Genomic DNA, 17,226 nt, shown 5'->3' on the forward strand with positions numbered 1-17,226 from the left:
CTTTGTTGCAATTGAAGTTCATTTTTCATCGTTTTATTGGCTTGTGTATTTGCTGATATTGTTATAATTGTTATGGTTGAAGAAAATGCTAAAAGATTCAATCAGAAGTCAAGGCATATATTAGCCAAACCATTGATGGGACATCCATCATTGGGAATTCCCGGAGAAAAGGCTGTGCAACTTTTGGAAAAAAATAATGTAGAAAACAAAGTATTGTAGGAAATGCCCCAATTCTATCATTTTGGATTTGATAAAGCTCCCAATCTTGAAGGGTCTAAGGCTCTGGATAGGATTAAGAGATCTCATAAAAAGGCTTATGATCTTGAGCAAGCTGATCTGAGACCTCTCAGGTTTCCTAATTTTATTAGCCTACGAGATATAGTTTCTATCAGTGGATTCGACACAGTAACGTTGCATGGCAGTGAATCGAAAGATGGCGGCAGCACGTTGACCAGCCTTGAAGAATACTCTCAATTTAACGGCGAGAATTACGAGTTCAAACATTATATTACCCTTAATTTATTTCACGATGATACTGACCCGATCAAATCTCTTCTCACGGTTGGAGTCGAAGGTCTTCCAGAATGTCTTATTCATTCGAATTATCTTACGGACGATCTACTGACTTATACCATGAATGAGCTACTCACATCAGTTCCAGTCAAAGTGAATGACGAAAGTGTGCATCTCAACACCAAATTCAGCTGGACTGCGCTTAACAACGACATCATCAACTCGAAAATAATATTTATTGAATTTCATGACCTCTTGACTCTGTACTTATTTGATAAAGTGGTGAACAGCGAGAATATAAAGGTCCGACTGAAGCAGACCGCGCGCATGGCATGTGAGAAGCTGGCCGAGAACATTGAGATTACAGAAATTGACTCTTCCAAGTTCAATGAGCGATTAAGTCAGATCGAAAAACATGAGGCTTTGCGAAAAAGGGGGACGCAAACGGTCAATGGACAGGGCCAGGTTTATATGGTGGATCCCAAAGATCTCGAAGACGTTCCTCCAGATATGCTTGATTTGGTCAAGCAGAATGTGATCAACTTTAGAATGAGAGTTTTGTACCTGGAAAGCCAGAAGAAACAGCAGCAAATGATTAGGGACAAACAGTTGAGCAAGATGAAGTTGCGTAGAATGCTGCCTGCTCGCAATGATAGAAATGAGGACGAGTCTGATGAAGAGTTACAGGATGATGGAATTGACGATGAGGAATTTAAGAAGCAACAGGAGACACAGGCACAGACAAGGGCAGAAAAAACTTTCTTGATGCGGATACAGCAGACGCGAAAGCGCGACGAGGCTCGCCTGAAATCCATAGAAGCTTTTCACAAAAATATCGAACACCATGCGTACGAAACGGAATATGTTGTCAACGCACGGAAGCGCTTCCTGGACAGTTTTGTTAGCGGCATTAAGGATGCTTCGAATAAGATCGATCAGAATTTCAGTTACTACGTGAACCACAGCAATTATCTTGCTTTCCGGAGCAAAAAGAAACAAGACGAGGAGCGAATGGACGCTATAGACAGAGACGAGGAAGCCAAGGAACGTGATGCAACCGCCGAGCAAGATGAGTTCATGGCCTCGTTCACAAGCAAGCCGGTCAAGATTTCACTTCGTAAGAAGGAAGAGGCGCCTACTCTATCGGAGGACCAGGTGGACAAAGTCCGGCGCAAAGCAGAAGAGGTTCTTGAAGAGTTTCTGGGTGTCAGAGAGGAGTCATTGGTTGACTTCATTGTCAGTTTCGTTTCAAACAATTACCACCGTGGCACGGACAATGAAGAGTATCGCGCATTTGTGTCAGAGTTGGCCGAGACTTTGGATGAGGACGCAGAAACTGCTGTGGACCAGGTGTATAAATGTATAACGTAAGCCAAATGATGAATAGACGAAAAAAAGTTGATTTTAGTAACATGAAGGAAGGTATGGGGAAGAAGTGCGGGCCATTCTTCCTCGAGCGCACGATAGCCGGATCTGAGGCAGTCAAGGCCTACTTTGCAGATTTCAGAGTCCGTGTGATTGCGCACGATTCGCGATATAAGGATCTGAATCCCTTGAACAGCAGATCCAAACGCATCTTGACGAGTGCTACTTGGCAGGACCTTTTAGAGCCTTCAGATTCCATGGATATGTTCAGCAGCGAGCCAGATTACATAAATGAAGTTTGGAAAAGCAAAACAAAGGCACCGGAAGCAAGCAGCCTTGCCGATCCTGGGGAAGAGAGCACCATGTACGTGAATATTGCAATCAGAAACACTTCGGTGTCCATCAACAACAAGGACAAGACCTTCTTTGAGTCGACTGTGTGGAGCTGCGCGGTGATACCTGGCTGCCAGGAGTCTGAACTGGAGGATTCTCTACTTGTGTGCCTGGAAAACGGGACGGTGCTACTGTTGCGCGTATTTGTTTCCGGAGGACATTTCGAACCAATTGTTATTCAGAAACTTCGAACAAGCAGTTTGGGGCCATGTGAGAAGACGAGTATGATTGGATACAAAGTGACAGTTTACAAAACAGGAAAAATGGTGGCCATTGCTGCCTTTTCCAAGGTGATACGAATAATGCGCATAGAATACGACTCGCACGGTATTCCGTCTTTTGGCGCGTCGCAGAACATGATAATTGGAGGAGCTCTTGTGGACACAGTGTTTATGGAACCATTGGAGCCAGTGGACAAGGAGTACACCATTTTAGTCAACTTAATTACAACAGATGAAAATATTATGAAATTGGAGTACAACGAATTTTACCAATACGATAATCCGTTGAATAGTATCAAGACTCATCCAATACTGCTGTGGAACCTAGAGGAGGTCCCATACTTTTTGATACCTACAACAAAAACCCAATGTCTTCTCCAAGTCCAGGAAACCAAATGCGTTGTTCATGGAATACATTATATGCTTTCACGGGACGAGGCAGATGTAACTGAACAAGCCCTTCCGATGATTGGTGGAAAATACATTATACCAAATTCCTACTATATTCCTCAGTATCCAATAACGTGCTTTCCATGCGAGGACTACGAGGAGGAATTATACGACCAGATCCTTCTGTCAACTGACGTCTCGCTTTGGCTACTGGAAATATTTGGGTCTTCACGCAGACGAGATCGTAGAATTCGCTTCAGCGAAATGTTTGTTCAGCCATCTGTGTTCAGTCATTTCTCCCTGGAGGAGATTGCCGAGAGACAGTATTCTCTAACTTATTTCAATGAGCGAGGATCTGCAGAATATAAAATCATAAACCTCGTTCCGCGTTCAAATGGCCCAGCATTCAAGATGAAGGCGATTGAAGATAAGGGTAGTCTTCTGAATTGGTTCCCGACCTTTGATTACAAGGTGATACCGGCACAGCGATCCAAGTTGGTCAACGCAACATCCAGCGAGGAATTATGGTGCGTAGGGCGATGCGAGTCCCGTGGTGCCTTATTTAGTATGCACAAAGGTTACAGGGCTGAAAAGTCGATTCCTGAAACGCGGTTTAAGGATGTGACCCACATTTATGGATTCAGGCTTCGGGACCAACCACATTTTGTACTCTCCAGCTTTCAAGAGTCATGGGTAATTGCGTTCATCAACGAAGATGACTCGGGCGATATCACAGAACTGTCTCAATTTAGGACTAACCAGCGCACTATTTATTTTGGGATGCTACCAGACGGCAGGTTCATTCAGATCTTCGAACATGGGTGGCGGATGGGCACATTTCACTCTAGTGATTTTTTGACCACTTACGTTCACGAAAGGATAATACTGAGCGCGCTCTGGGGAGATATAGTAGTGTTGGCTTACGAATACGGTGATGAAATGATCCAGGTCAACATTGAAGCATTCACTATGTCAGGGAAGTCTATAGCCGTTAGCCCAGGCATTATTGGGATCCAGCCATCTTTGATGAAGTTTATCACTAGGCACAAACAGCCATACTTGGCAATCGGAACTTACGCCAATAAAATCCACTTCTATCGTCTTGAGGACTATCGGCTACTGCTCTCTGACACACTTGACCTCTCGAGTCATATCAACGAATTTGTGACTCCACACGATATAGTTTGCACAGAGCACCACTCTCTCATGACATCGAAGGATGGAAGTCTTTTACTATACGAGGATGAGAAGTTACTTGCATTATTGAAAATTGGCGAGATACCAGCCAGTCTTCTCCAACAGAGCGAAAGCGAATTTTTCATCGTCACTAAAACGTTGTGGAAACTTGACTTGACTAAATCGTGCTATCCAGAGAGAATATGGGTTGCAGAGACTGTTGATAGAGGATGTCACGCTGCAGTACTGGTTCCAATGGCACACGACGATTTGCTTCCACAGTACGAAGAAGATCAGCTTCTCGCTATTCGCGATGACGGCCTATGCAGTCTGTTTGTGTCTCGCACAATAGACTGGAGCATCAAAAAAATCATTCTTGGCTCTACACCATTAAAAATGATGTACTACGAGTACCATAACGTCTTTGTCGTGCTGGTAGCTGGCCCTGAAAAGCTGCTTTTCGTTGATCACAAGACCAAAAAAGTACTTGCAACAGACCAGGAAGAACAAGTCTTGGCCAAACACGAGCAGCCTTTATCAATATCGGAATGGCATGTGAAGTCTCGTAGGGTGGAAGAATACACGCATAAGCATCTACTCGTTGGATGCATTGATAAAAGAGATGGCTCGGGGCTTGTCAAAATCATTGAACTCAAAAAAGTCAAAGACACGGTCTTACTTAAGGTCTTGTACTCATGGACCCAATCCTCGCCAGTTGCTGCCGTCGCACAACTTCCAGACTCCGTCATTATTTATTCTGATCGCAATTCTGTGCGTCTTAGAAAATACAAGCCCTTGGAAAGCAAGCTCAGCGATACCTTTGGCCAACAGTCATTTCCATCCGAGGTTAAGGAAATTAATTGCGTTGGTAACCATGTCGCTGTGGTGACCGCCAAAGACTCAGTGTACACTTATCATTATCTTCGAGAACCAAATGGATCTCTTTCGCCTCATCTAAGCGATCCTGTCAGTCGGGATCTCATGGGTCACTGCATTATACGGGATCCTTTTATCATTGCTGCAGATAGACAACAGCAGACAATACTGGTGATTCCAAATAATACGGACTATTACGCTAGCCTTACAACACAAGAAGTTCTTGAGTGGAAAACGCCATTTATTCCACGACTATACGAGTGCGGGTTCGAGCCGTTATGGAGTGTACCCCAAAGAAATACCAAATTTCTGGCCATGGGACTCAATGGAGAAATTCGGATGTACTACGAAATTACGGAAAATATCTTCGATAAGATATGCAGACTCAAGGCCAAACAAGCCCAGAAGAATAAAGAGCAACTGCCATTGCTATTAAGTGACATTCCATCGCTATACCCAGAAAATTCTCCGATCGTCAATGTGGACTCGATTACTGATAAATATGAAGAGATAGGCGACTTCGAGCTCGACACATTGATTCATAGCACCATAATATAAACAGAACCTAGTTTTTAACCTCCTTTTTGATTTTGTCCAGAAGATCATTAATTCTAGGAGCCATCAGAGGTTGTCCTGTTCTTGTCTTCGCATTCTTTAGGCTCTTTGTTTTTTGCTCTCTTTGTTTCTCCTTCTCTTTCATTTGTTGTAACTTTTGCCTTGTCCTCTCTATCTTTTGTAATCTGCTACGCTCCTTGCGTTCCTGTTTTATTTTGATTCTGTCTTGATATGTGAGCGGTTTGAATGGCTTTGGTTCTTCAGATTGTGTTTTCTCTTGATTCACCAATTTGAAATAACTTCTCCTCAGGTTTGCCCTATGTGCAAGGGCCTTTTTGATGTCTCGAGCTAAAGGTTAGTTTGTTTTCGCGCTTTACGTACTCTTTGTCTCTCTGTCATACTTCTTAGACATGATTGTAGCTATTCGTAAGTTTGAACTTAATTTTTTTCCTTCCTGCGGCTCAAGACTTTTTCTACGAACAAATTTTACGAAAAAAGAACAAGCTCTTTTATCTGACATGAGCAACCTCAGGCTCGCACTACTGCGATGTACGGAGTTGCAGTCTGCTACCAAGAGAGAGCTTGCTTTGCAATGGTGTCTTGATTTGACCACGTCATTGTCCCGAGATAAATATCGCTATAGTGGTCTTGTTCCCAAACTTTCACGAGATCGACTGCGCTACATCGCCACCCAGTTACAGCAGTTCAGACGCAACATTTCCATGACAAATACTAAGTTTTTTGAACATAACTTGAAGATTTTGGCTGAGCAGCCATCCTCTTCCAAATTATTCGAAGAAGCTCACGATAAAGTGAAACAATATATAGAGCTAAAAAAGACGCATAGCGAAAACGAGCACGAGAAAGCCGAACTTTTCGACTACTTGTACAAAAACCGCTACGAAAGTCTAATTGTGAAACTTTTTAGAGATTCAGTCGACAGATTCGCAGGTTTAAAAGAATCACAGTTTTACCAGCTTACGACAATCATTGATAGATATGGAACACTGGAGGATTTGAACTCTTTTCTTGAGCAATATGGTACCAAGAAGACAAGTCACCTGCTTCGAAGGCTTGATAACTTGAATAAGACGCAAGAAATAAGTGCGATACTAAAGTTCCAAGAATCTCACGACGCCAACTTACTATATTATATTAAAAACTACCGAGGATTATCATTAGCGCTCACTAAACACCTTAGGCACCAGATATGGACTTCAAAGTCTCCAGAAAAGAAGCAAGCCATGGCCAAGGCAACAGTGGATATTTTGGGTCCTGAGAATTGCGATGTCCAATTCTTAGCAGAGGCTTATCGCGTACTTCGCTCTGGGGATTTGAAAAATAGGTATGAGTTGGCAAAGCAGCTAATTGATCCTCACAGAAAGAAAGACGTTATATTTGCTATGCTCTCAGATACCAGTCCGATTGAAAGCTGCTACTTATGGGCGAACGAATTTCCTGACATACAATTAACAAATCAAGTCCCGAAGGAACTTTACATTCTTAAACACAGATATCTATTTGCTGGAAGGCTCCCAAAAAATTTTGTTCAGCACCTTGATCTGGACCGCGCTCAATTGGACAAGTTCATCAGTTGTCTTATTTTTGGGTACTCGCGCTGGGGTGACCATCAATATGTGTTTGACCTTGTCAAATTGAAGAGTCAACTGGGGCTTGAAATTTCAATAATTGATCAAGTTGGGATTTTTCTGGCCACTCTGCAACTTGACCAAAGCAAAGCGTATGACGCTTTCAAGAGTCTGCCTCAGGAGGCACATCGATATGTTGTCAAAGAGGTGCTCGAGATGCTCGGCAAGGCTAATCGATGGGATGAATTAAATGCTTTTTTCTCTAGTTTGTCCCGATTGCAGTACACCCCAACCCTGGCAGATTATACAATGATGTTCGAGGCACTCGCTAGTCGTGGAGCTACGGACCAAATTCTAGAAATATGGGAGATGTTTTTAAGAAGGGGAATGACCCCAACTGATAGAATATTACAGGCCGTTATTAAGTCACATATAAGGAAACAGGCATATGCTGACTGTTTGCAATGGTTTGCTGCCTATTCGCATTTTAAGATTCCTTTATCACCCAAAGCATATGGCTTGATGCTACAGTCACTTTCAGGAACGAACGAGCTAGTGGCATGTTTCCAGCTTTTGGATGAGCTGACCAAGATTAAAAATGCTGCTCTGAAGAGGAACAATTTCTCAGGATTTATGAGTAATTGTGCTATTGGAGGAGACCATAAGAGCATTGAGACGCTTTTGAGCGTGTATTACCCCAAGTTCGGACTTACGCCAGAGGCGTCTGATTTTACTTGGATTTTGAGGGCCCACTTCAACTCACAAAGATACGACACTGTGATCGACATATTCAGAAAACTGCAAGCTGACAAGTTAGACTGCTACGGTAGTTACGAGGTGGCTTTATTATCAGCATCACGATTGGGCACCTTGCGGACTTTTGACAATCTGTGGGCCGAATTTTCTGGCAAATACAAGAACGAGCTGAAGGTCGAGTCGTACGAACCATTTTTGATTGCATACTGCCGTCGTCACAAGTTTAACAGCTTAGTCAAGTTCATGGATGGTTTGAGGGAACATTACGGAAAGTTCCCTACGAAGTTGCTGAACCAGGTTTTCTTTCAATACATGCGAATGGGAAAGTTGCAGAACGCTTTCGGTCTAATTGGAGTTGCACTCTCCAGGGGAATCGAAATTAGCTCCAAGACTTATTCTTTGGTTCTTCAAGCTGGAACGAATTTGGTTAGCAATTTCAATGCTTCCCTTATGGAGGAACTGCTGAACAACAAATCCAAGGACTCTGTGGGATTTGCAGAGAAGGATCTAAGTCCAGCGGCTTTCAAATCGGCTATTAAGTGCTTGTTGAATGAGAACCAGACTCGGAAGGCTCGTTCTTTATTTGAAACGTACATCGAAACGTCCAGTTCATACTTTTTGGACAACGTTCATATTTTAGCCCTAGAGTTGATGATTCTTGGTAAGGAAAACCGGTGGCAGGAATTTGACAGTTGCTTCAACAGGTATTATTCCATTGTAAGACAGAAAATTGTTCACGCTCGTCTGAAAAACACGCAGGTGTACGATAAGATGGACGATCTTAATTTCCGTTTGCATACAGGCTCTACCTTGCAAACTCTGGACGAAATCAGGCTGCGAGACAGATCCTTGAAACCTGGAGCGATTGCCCGGTATTTGAGGGAAGCAATTATCGATGTCTGGCCTTACCGCTTGAAGCAATTGGTTCATCAAGGCCAGCTGAGAACAATTCCCCAAGCCGTCGAGCAGATGCTTGCCGAGGGTTTCGTGCTGAGCAGCTCCAACATTAACGAAGCAGCACTCAAGTTAAGTATGGATCCGTCTCTGGTCCATGAAACCGTCAAGTTCATTGAGCGTTACTTATTAGGAGATCTCATGAAACGCGGCAGACACCGTTTCCTGAGGTTGCAGTTCAAAAGTTCAACGACGGTGCCGCCTGTTCCGATCCGCTCGAGTCCCCTGCACTTCCATTTAATAATGATGAATCTTACGAAGCACATCAAGGCTCTGCCGCGATCAGAAGCTCTGGAAGTGTTGCGGTCCCCGGTTTTAGCCAAGAGAGATACCGTTTTACGCCACAGGTCACATATACAAGAGAACTTCAACAAACTTAGGGCCAAAGCGCTTTTGCAAACCAGTATCGCCAACAAACACACGCGCATTGAAGCCTATAAAGAAATCCGCACAAAGCGCCACGGGTATATTCGCTCTCGAATAAATGAGATCAACGAGTATTCGAGGCTGCTCAATATGCTGCTACAGAAGATTTCGAATTCTGCAGTCAAGGCGAAGGGACAGGAGTTGCAAGATCTACAGGAACACATCAAAGCTTACAAGGAGAAGCTCAATCAACTGCAACAAGCCAAAGCCGGGCTTCTTAAAGAGGCCAAAAATATCGTGATTGACGTTCGGACGAAATATGACAAAAAACAAATGTACAACAAGATGGTCGAGACCCATCAGCAGCAAACATAGCCTGTATATAAATCATTTGCATTCGTTATATTTGTGGGAATTGTAGCTGTGTAAATGCGTCTGCGGTGCCCCAAATCAGTGGCCCAACATGCGGTTGGATGTTATACTCTAGCTTGAGGGTGGCAGTTTTGTTGTGGAGATCAGGATAGTAGTCCCAAACAGAATACTTTGAGCGCACATCGGTCAATTCTAAAATGCTGTCTTCTTTCGTCGGTATGATTTTGTCCCAAAACACAACTTTGGACACCTCGTTCTTTTTTCCAGGATACTCTCCAACTAAATACACAAACACCTGCTTAGTGTTCCAATTGAATAGAGACGACAAATCTGAAGTGAGATCGAAAGCCAATCTGACATTTTCTTTCCCAGAGTTTGGACGGCCTCCAAAGTTCCTTGAATATTTCATCGTGTTCACAGCCTTGTTGACCGAAATGTGCGCCGGAATCGATCCGTGTTCACTGAAGTGTAACTGAATAAGCCACGAAACAGAGATGACTGCAGCCATTGTCATCACAAGTGTCAGAACATAGTTCGACACGGTCTGTGCTCGTTGGAACAGAGAGAACATTTTGAATAAAATAAAAATTAAGAGCCGGGTAAAATTAACCAAACCATGCTCGTACCTCTGCTTTTATCATTGGCAGCTGTAGTGTGCATTTTACTGCTTGGGGATCTTCCAGTGTTTCGAAACACTTTCGTCTTTGCATTACACTCAAAGATAAGCCATATACTGGATTACAGTCTCTCAACGCTAAAATATCTTGACTCGCATTATTGCAATGGAAACTTACAATTCATGGCTCGTTTCGCAGGATGGATAATACCGGCCTTCTACATTATAGTATACTCCTCAGCATTGTGGCTTTTTGCGAAAAACACATTGCCACTATTACCAAATAGACATCTTATTATCATCATTCCTTCTGTCCTAATCAATTACTACACATTTTCCATGGCTGTGCTACTCGATCCGGGGTCGAAACCAACATGCATATTTCCATTTGACGAGATTATATACAGTCCTTCGACTTGTCGAACGTGCAAAACTTTGAAACCAGCGAGAAGCAAACACTGTTCCGCGTGCAACCGCTGTGTCCAATTATTTGATCATCACTGCGTTTGGCTGAACAACGATGTTGGGCACTACACCTATCGCTACTTTTTGACGTTCCTGTCGTCCAAAGTCTGGACGTTTACCTACGGAGCAATTTTATGTTGGAAAGCACTAGCTACCACTCCCCGGATGTTTTGGCATACAGTAACGAAGTCCAACTCCGCCAATAAAATTTCTGGAGCTCTATTTTTATTATGCATTTTATTGCTGCCATTGGTAGCAATATTCTTAGCAGAACATCTGCGGTACATTTACTTGGGGGTTACCACTAACGAGACTGCTAAATGGGACTACATTCGGTACTTATTTGAAAACCGCTTATTGTACAGAGTTGACACAGAGAATGGTTGCAGGTACGTGATCGCCAATGAGACAGGATATACCACTTTGAGTGGCACTGAAGTAGATGTCCGTGAACCTAAACTGGTCCATTCCTGGAAGGACTTACAAAACATCTACGACAAAGGGTTCATTTCGAACCTCGTTGAACGTATTTTTCCGAAAGCTTTATAATTGTACATAGAATGAATCATTCTCTTTCATGTTCTTTTGAAAGACGCCCTATCAAATTCTCAGCTGTCGTCACACCAGGAATTTCTAGGCTTGAACGCAAACGTTGGGGGGAAGATTCGCGGCCTTCCAATTCCTCCATTTGCTGTCTTGTCAAATCTAAGGACCTCTGTCTATTAGCGTCCAGAGAGTTCCGACTGATCCGGCTTCTAAGACGAGCCATTCGGTCAGCATCTGTCATAATTCGAGGGTCTCTTTTCACGGTCAAAGAAGGTCTCTGCAAACCATCATGGTTGTAACCACCTGTAAATTCCATTTCAATTTCTTCCGTAGCCAGAGTATCCACAGATTCGGAAATTGGAATTGGAGATGCGGTTAAGTCCCTGTTTTTTTTGAATAGTCGCTGGAAGACTGACGCACGTTTTCCACCTGTTCCATTGATCGAATCTCTGAAAGGAGAGACAGGCGTGTCCGGTAGATGAATAGGAGCCTCCGCCAACTGTTCTTTAGTGTAGTTTGAGATTTTTGCTCTATCTGGATCTGTTGGATCATAATCCTCGTGATATTGATCAAAGTCTCCTTTGGCAACGGCTTCCCTGATAATGTCAATGTCCTTCGGATACCACAGTTTGCAAATGAAGTCATACGCGAATCTTGGTAAAATACAAGTTAAAACACCGGGGAAATAACATGCCCAAAAAGATGGTGTGCCATACATGCGAGCAGCCGACTTATAAAATTCTCCCGAATAGGTAGATGACGACCAAACACCGGTCCATCCAAACACCACAAGGATCGATAGAGAAATAATAAGAACCGTCAGCCAATCCCATCTGTGAATATGGAACAGAACATACAAGTCGCATGAAGTGGTGGCGATGGTTGCGACCAGGGCACCAACCAGGTATCTGTGATCCAAACTCAGTCCGTTGAAAGTGACAACACTATTCTTGTAGTAGAGGAAGTAAGGGTAGAAGTATGAAATCAACGATTGGTAAAAACCATCCGTCATATACCACCAAAATTTTTCCATTGTCCATTCGGTCCTCAAAATGCCAGTTTGGTAAAGCTGAGGCACCAACAAGGAGATATGTCCCGGAACATCTTGGTCGAAAATGCCCATGAAAATGACTGGCAGTGAGGTATATGCCAAGTTGTAGAACATCAAATACGTGTATTCGAACAGGTATGTTCCGTCGAAATCGTCGTAAATTCCGTACCAAAAGAGTGCCAGCGTGAAAACCACGTTTTTGTAGAAGAAACTTGGAATCATTTCTGCAAGCCGTTTATAGGACCATCTTCCATGAACTAAAACCAATCTTGCCAGATATCTGAATTGACCAAGAGCGTAGTCTGCCGACATCACGGCTTGGGTTCCTTCCTCACCGGCGATACCAACACCGACGTCAGCGGCCTGAATCATAGCCACATCATTGGATCCGTCACCAATAGCCAAGGTCATGACATCCAGACTTTCCTTAACAAGCTTCACCACCGCAGCCTTCTGTGCGGGAGAAACACGACAACAAAGGACAGCTTTACATTGTTTGCACAAAAGTAGAAATTTGTACTTTGTTTTCTCGTTGAGTGCCAATTTCAAGGCTTCACCATCAATGACCAAGCCAAAGTTTCCAGTGGGAAGAGAATGATTTTTCTTGGCACGCTGAAGCTCTTCCAATGAACCTTCCATGTCAAAATGTGTGTTCAGGTATTTCTCAATAAGAGCCAAAACCAATTCCGACTTGTCCCCAGCTAAAGATTTAATCTCACCTTCGGTGAACAAAGATTCGATGTCGTCTCCTGATGTCTTGATGACAAGCAAATCCATCCCATTTTCTAGCATATTACAGGAAAAGCCAATGTTGATGGCAGTCTCAACCTTGTCACCGGTCAAAACCCAAAGCTTGATACCTGCCTTTGCCAAAAGTTGAATCGAATCAGGAACACCATCTTGAAGACGATCCTCAATAGCAGTTCCTCCGAGAAGAGTCAAATCCTGTTCAATGGAAGAAGCAACCTCTTCCATTTTTTCTTCCCTTTGATCCAAAGCAGAAGATGCAACATTGTGTCTGGCCTGCCATTCTTCATATTCGGACCACGTTAGCTCTCTCTGAGCAATGCACAAGGTTCTCAATCCCTCTGTTGCAAATTCCTCTAGGTGGATCGCGGTTTTGTCTAGTAACTCCTGATCGTTCGATTGGCCCAATCTAGAATAAATAATGGAGTCAGCACCTTTACAAATCAAAAGAACAGTTGGCTCTTTGTTTTTATCCGTTGGAGGAATCTTTATCATAACACTCATTCTTTTTCTAGTCGAGTTGAACTCCAAAATGTTCAAAATTTGATACTCCTTCTCAACACCTTGAACGTTCAGAACCAGACCCTTTTTAGTTCTTCTGACAAACTCAAACCCAACGTCTTTCGCTGTAGCCACAAGTGCTGCTTCGTCAGGACTTTGTGCTTTTAGCTCCATTTTTCCTGGGTATTTTTCTGATGGCTCAGTTAGAACGCTGTGACACAGAGCTAGCGCAAGCATAAAATGTTCCAAAGCCTGCTTTTGGGCGATTCCAGAGTTTCCTTTCAAGTCTTCCGCGAATGGCTTCGAGACGAAAGTCAGCTCATCTTGGACATCTGGTGATAGTTTTCCCTGATTAATGACTCTCAGCATATTGATCATTTCGACTTTATCTTTGGCGATCTCTTCCTTCTCCCTGGCAGCCTCTTCTTCAACGTCAATTCCTTGACGTCTTCTAATACCCGCATAAGCTTCAGTATAAGCCCGCCCATACGTGACACCATTAATTGTACATTTTTTGAATTCCATCACATTTTGCGTTAAGGTACCAGTTTTGTCGCTGAAAATGTACTCAATCTGACCGAGATCATCAGAGATATTCCAAGACTTTGGGGTACATGGATAATCCAGCTTCTCATAGTACATGTTAACATCTGAATAAATGAAAAATGCCTGTGCTGTTTTGATGATCTCAATAGAGATATAAAGAGAGATCGGGACCAAAGATTGGTATAAGATCAGCGCAACGAAAAATCCAAGAACACCATTTGCAGCTGCCGAACCCGCAATAGTTCCATACTCAAAATAGTTCCTGATGGTATACGGTTTGTGATAGTAAATTCCATTAACCAAACCACTGACAAAACATAAAAGGAAAAGCAAAACAAAATTGAAAACGACACAACCATTCAGTTCACGAGAGATTCTTGATCTTTTGGAAGGTGTTACGCCAGCGTTCATCATAATTTTTGTATCGTCACCAGTAAAGACAACCATTCCAACAACCCATTTAGTGTTTCTCAATGTACAACCACGAAGGAGCATGTTATTGATTGTAACCGGCTCATTAGACATTTTGTTGGTATCATCTCCAGCAACATAATACTTTAGGTTTCCTTGATAATTGTACAAGTTGGCTTTCGGTCCCTCGCTCTCCAGCCAAAATTTGCATCTGGCTAAATCATTAACGGATTTGATTGATGCCGATGAGCACTTTAATGCCTGTTTGACTTTCAAATTAGTTTCACCGTCCAAATTCTTGGTCTCAGTATAACAAGCCCCATCAGCATCAGAAGTTGACAAAATTAAAAGATCAACTGGTATCGACTCATTAGCTTTGATCTTAACAATATCACCGACGTGAACATTTTTCCAATAATCTTTTTTGAAAGTTGGATTCAAATTATTGTGACTCGTGGATGAGGGAGGAGCTGTAAATGGCTCAATTCTGGTCGAAAACATATCTCCTCCAATTTCCTCATTCTTGTCCGAAAATGGATCTGCTGCTGCATCACTAGTCAGCGATGCTGAGCTAGCAGCATGGTCGCCCTGAAAACTTTTTCTGTAATCGAAGCTATCTATCGACTTTCTAATATCTGCTGGATCGTCTCTAAGAGGATCTATTGTTTTCTTGCCCTTCACTTTATGGATTAAATCCAGCATACGGTGAGATGAAAATTTCTTTATTCTCCTCCACAAGCTGATATGCTCCCCATTGAAATTAGGATTATCCATGCCCTTCAAAATGTGAGTGACTTGGTTGTTGACCTCAAGGTCCAAACCTGTACGTCTTGAATCTTCAAGCGCATCTTTGAATGCCGTAATAGCCACAATAACAATCAGTGGAACGGCTGATAATGCAGGGCTGGGAACTCCGAAAATCTCAAAGGCTCCCATTATAATCATGATCAAGAAGTAGATGTTAGCGACGTTTTCAAATTGGTAGTACAAGTTTTTAGGAATGAATGACAGTGGTGTATACTTGGTGGTCCGAATCTTGTTTCTTGTGTATTCTGGAGGATTGCCATCACTGTCCTTTTCGTTGTCCGGCAAAGCAAGGTTCCAATAGATGTTCCTCTTTTCTGATGATCGATCTTGACTTCCATCATCGTTATCGTCGTCCCTTTCAGCAGAATCTCCGCCGCTGAACATTCTCCGGCCCGGCATTTTCTTCGAAATACTCCGTTTGAACGTTTTATTTCTGGACAAGGGGTTTCCGTCCTTCCGTCTCTGAGTACCCCATCTGTGTCTCTTGATGGCCGTGCTATTTGACCGTGGCAAATCGCCTACATAATCGCCCTCCTCTTCATCGTCCTCGCTTCCCTGACCCTCAAATCTAACATGTGCATCCTGCAAATTGACCGTAGAGAACTTTTTCGAATCGGACTTTGTCATTCCGAACACATCATCTTCATACTCATCCGCGGTATCAAATGATGTGTCCTGGAACTGCGAGCGTTGCGATCTTTTGGAAGCCGACCTCCCACTAGGAGGGGCCGTAGAACGTGGTGTATTTGTGATAGAGCTTCCTGGGACAAACCGGAAGTCTGACTCATCAGCCGTGAACTCATAGCTGTCCTCAAAGGGACTTCCCACGCTGTTATCCGGATCCTGTGACATGGCTTGTTTATCAAGACAACTTCCCGGATCAAGTTGATCTGTCCTTACCGAAGCCTGAAATTGCCCGATACTTGGAAGTTTGACAGTTATTCAAAAGTTGTTCAATTCCAATCCCTAAAATGGTTGGATAAGTAACAGAGCTTCTTCTCCGAACAAAGACCAAAATTCAGGCTCTTGAACAAGGATTTCCTAAAAGTAAAGTGGCCCTTGCAAAAAAAAATTTGGACCTCCTGGGGATCCGCACCTACTTTATCCGGGCCGAGCGAAAAAAGAAAATTAGCCCGTATTTGTAATGAACAAAATAAAGCTTTGGCAGACAATCTAGGTATCCATGCGAATGTAAAGGCATGTATTAATAACTATGAAGCTCCAAATTGAGCGAAAGATTGGCAAGTTATCATCAGTCTTTTGCTTGCAACCTCTTTTTTGCAAATACCCGAGCAAACGCGTACATGTTTGCATTTCGAATGCTCCTCCGTGCCACATTTGGGGTTCTATAGGTCACTTAGCTTACGGAAACTGTTTCCATCTCTTCCGACGTACTGATCAGCCTGAATTCAGCATATAAGGTACCTCATGGGGCGGTCTGTTATCCGACGCGTCGGTAGTCGCATTTGAGATTTTTTAGTGCCCTTGTTTCTCATAGGGGATAATACTTGTGTTTAAGTGATTTGGCGTCGTATCCAGATTTTATGGAGTCCGAAATCTAGCCTAGTTGCATATGAATCGATATACTCAGAGGCACGAAAGCTCTTCAATAGACATTCCATGTTACTCTTTTACAGCGTTCAAACTCCGATATGGCACCGCAAATGGGCTGAATAGAACTACAACCATAATTTCGCTTGGATCAGTTCCTAGATCATGGTTGCTTTATAAAGAATCTGCCTTGTTATCAACTTTGCACAAGATAGGTAAGAGAACTGATGGCTCATTGACAAAATCTTCCGAAATGTTTGACAACGTTGCTCGTAATTTTGGATTCAGATCCAGTCGACAGGACTCAGGCAGATCTTCCTCTGGTATATCCAATGACATTTCCGACGAGACTCAGTTATTGGAAAATTCAAGGTCAATAAGTTCAGATTCAATAACGATCAATGATCGTCCAGAGGGGAGCTTGACAGACCTGACCAGAGAACAAGGGCAAAGGAACAA

The 17,226-nt window shown here is 43.0% G+C and overlaps 7 protein-coding genes across 7 annotated transcripts; 4 read left to right on the forward strand and 3 right to left on the reverse strand.

Moving 5' to 3' along the window:
• Window positions 1-222: 222 nt before the first annotated feature.
• On the forward strand, window positions 223-1,884 carry HPODL_03001 (uncharacterized protein; the record flags this gene model as incomplete). Its single annotated transcript, XM_014077330.1, has 1 exon — window positions 223-1,884. One exon carries the CDS (start codon window positions 223-225, stop codon window positions 1,882-1,884), a length of 1,662 nt encoding a protein of 553 aa, XP_013932805.1.
• Window positions 1,885-1,925: 41 nt separating this feature from the next.
• HPODL_03002 (uncharacterized protein) lies at window positions 1,926-5,492 on the forward strand (the record flags this gene model as incomplete). The annotated part of the gene is made up of 1 exon (XM_014077331.1): window positions 1,926-5,492. The coding sequence occupies one exon, from the start codon at window positions 1,926-1,928 to the stop codon at window positions 5,490-5,492; it is 3,567 nt and encodes a 1,188-aa protein (XP_013932806.1).
• Window positions 5,493-5,499: 7 nt separating this feature from the next.
• HPODL_05358 (uncharacterized protein) lies at window positions 5,500-5,901 on the reverse strand (the record flags this gene model as incomplete). Its single annotated transcript, XM_014077332.1, has 2 exons — window positions 5,500-5,837; window positions 5,871-5,901. The coding sequence occupies 2 exons, from the start codon at window positions 5,899-5,901 to the stop codon at window positions 5,500-5,502; spliced, it is 369 nt and encodes a 122-aa protein (XP_013932807.1).
• Window positions 5,902-6,007: 106 nt separating this feature from the next.
• Window positions 6,008-9,529, forward strand: HPODL_03003 (Pentatricopeptide repeat-containing protein PET309, mitochondrial; the record flags this gene model as incomplete). Its single annotated transcript, XM_014077333.1, has 1 exon — window positions 6,008-9,529. The coding sequence occupies one exon, from the start codon at window positions 6,008-6,010 to the stop codon at window positions 9,527-9,529; it is 3,522 nt and encodes a 1,173-aa protein (XP_013932808.1).
• A 25-nt stretch (window positions 9,530-9,554) lies between these two features.
• Window positions 9,555-10,097, reverse strand: HPODL_03004 (uncharacterized protein; the record flags this gene model as incomplete). The annotated part of the gene is made up of 1 exon (XM_014077334.1): window positions 9,555-10,097. The coding sequence occupies one exon, from the start codon at window positions 10,095-10,097 to the stop codon at window positions 9,555-9,557; it is 543 nt and encodes a 180-aa protein (XP_013932809.1).
• Window positions 10,098-10,772: 675 nt separating this feature from the next.
• HPODL_03005 (DHHC-type Zn-finger protein) lies at window positions 10,773-11,156 on the forward strand (the record flags this gene model as incomplete). Its single annotated transcript, XM_014077335.1, has 1 exon — window positions 10,773-11,156. The coding sequence occupies one exon, from the start codon at window positions 10,773-10,775 to the stop codon at window positions 11,154-11,156; it is 384 nt and encodes a 127-aa protein (XP_013932810.1).
• A 16-nt stretch (window positions 11,157-11,172) lies between these two features.
• Window positions 11,173-16,068, reverse strand: HPODL_03006 (Phospholipid-transporting ATPase DNF1; the record flags this gene model as incomplete). Its single annotated transcript, XM_014077336.1, has 1 exon — window positions 11,173-16,068. One exon carries the CDS (start codon window positions 16,066-16,068, stop codon window positions 11,173-11,175), a length of 4,896 nt encoding a protein of 1,631 aa, XP_013932811.1.
• Between the last annotated feature and the right edge of the window lie 1,158 nt (window positions 16,069-17,226).

Source organism: Ogataea parapolymorpha, chromosome VII (assembly GCF_000187245.1).
Source record: "Ogataea parapolymorpha DL-1 chromosome VII, whole genome shotgun sequence".
NCBI lineage: Eukaryota > Fungi > Ascomycota > Pichiomycetes > Pichiales > Pichiaceae > Ogataea > Ogataea parapolymorpha.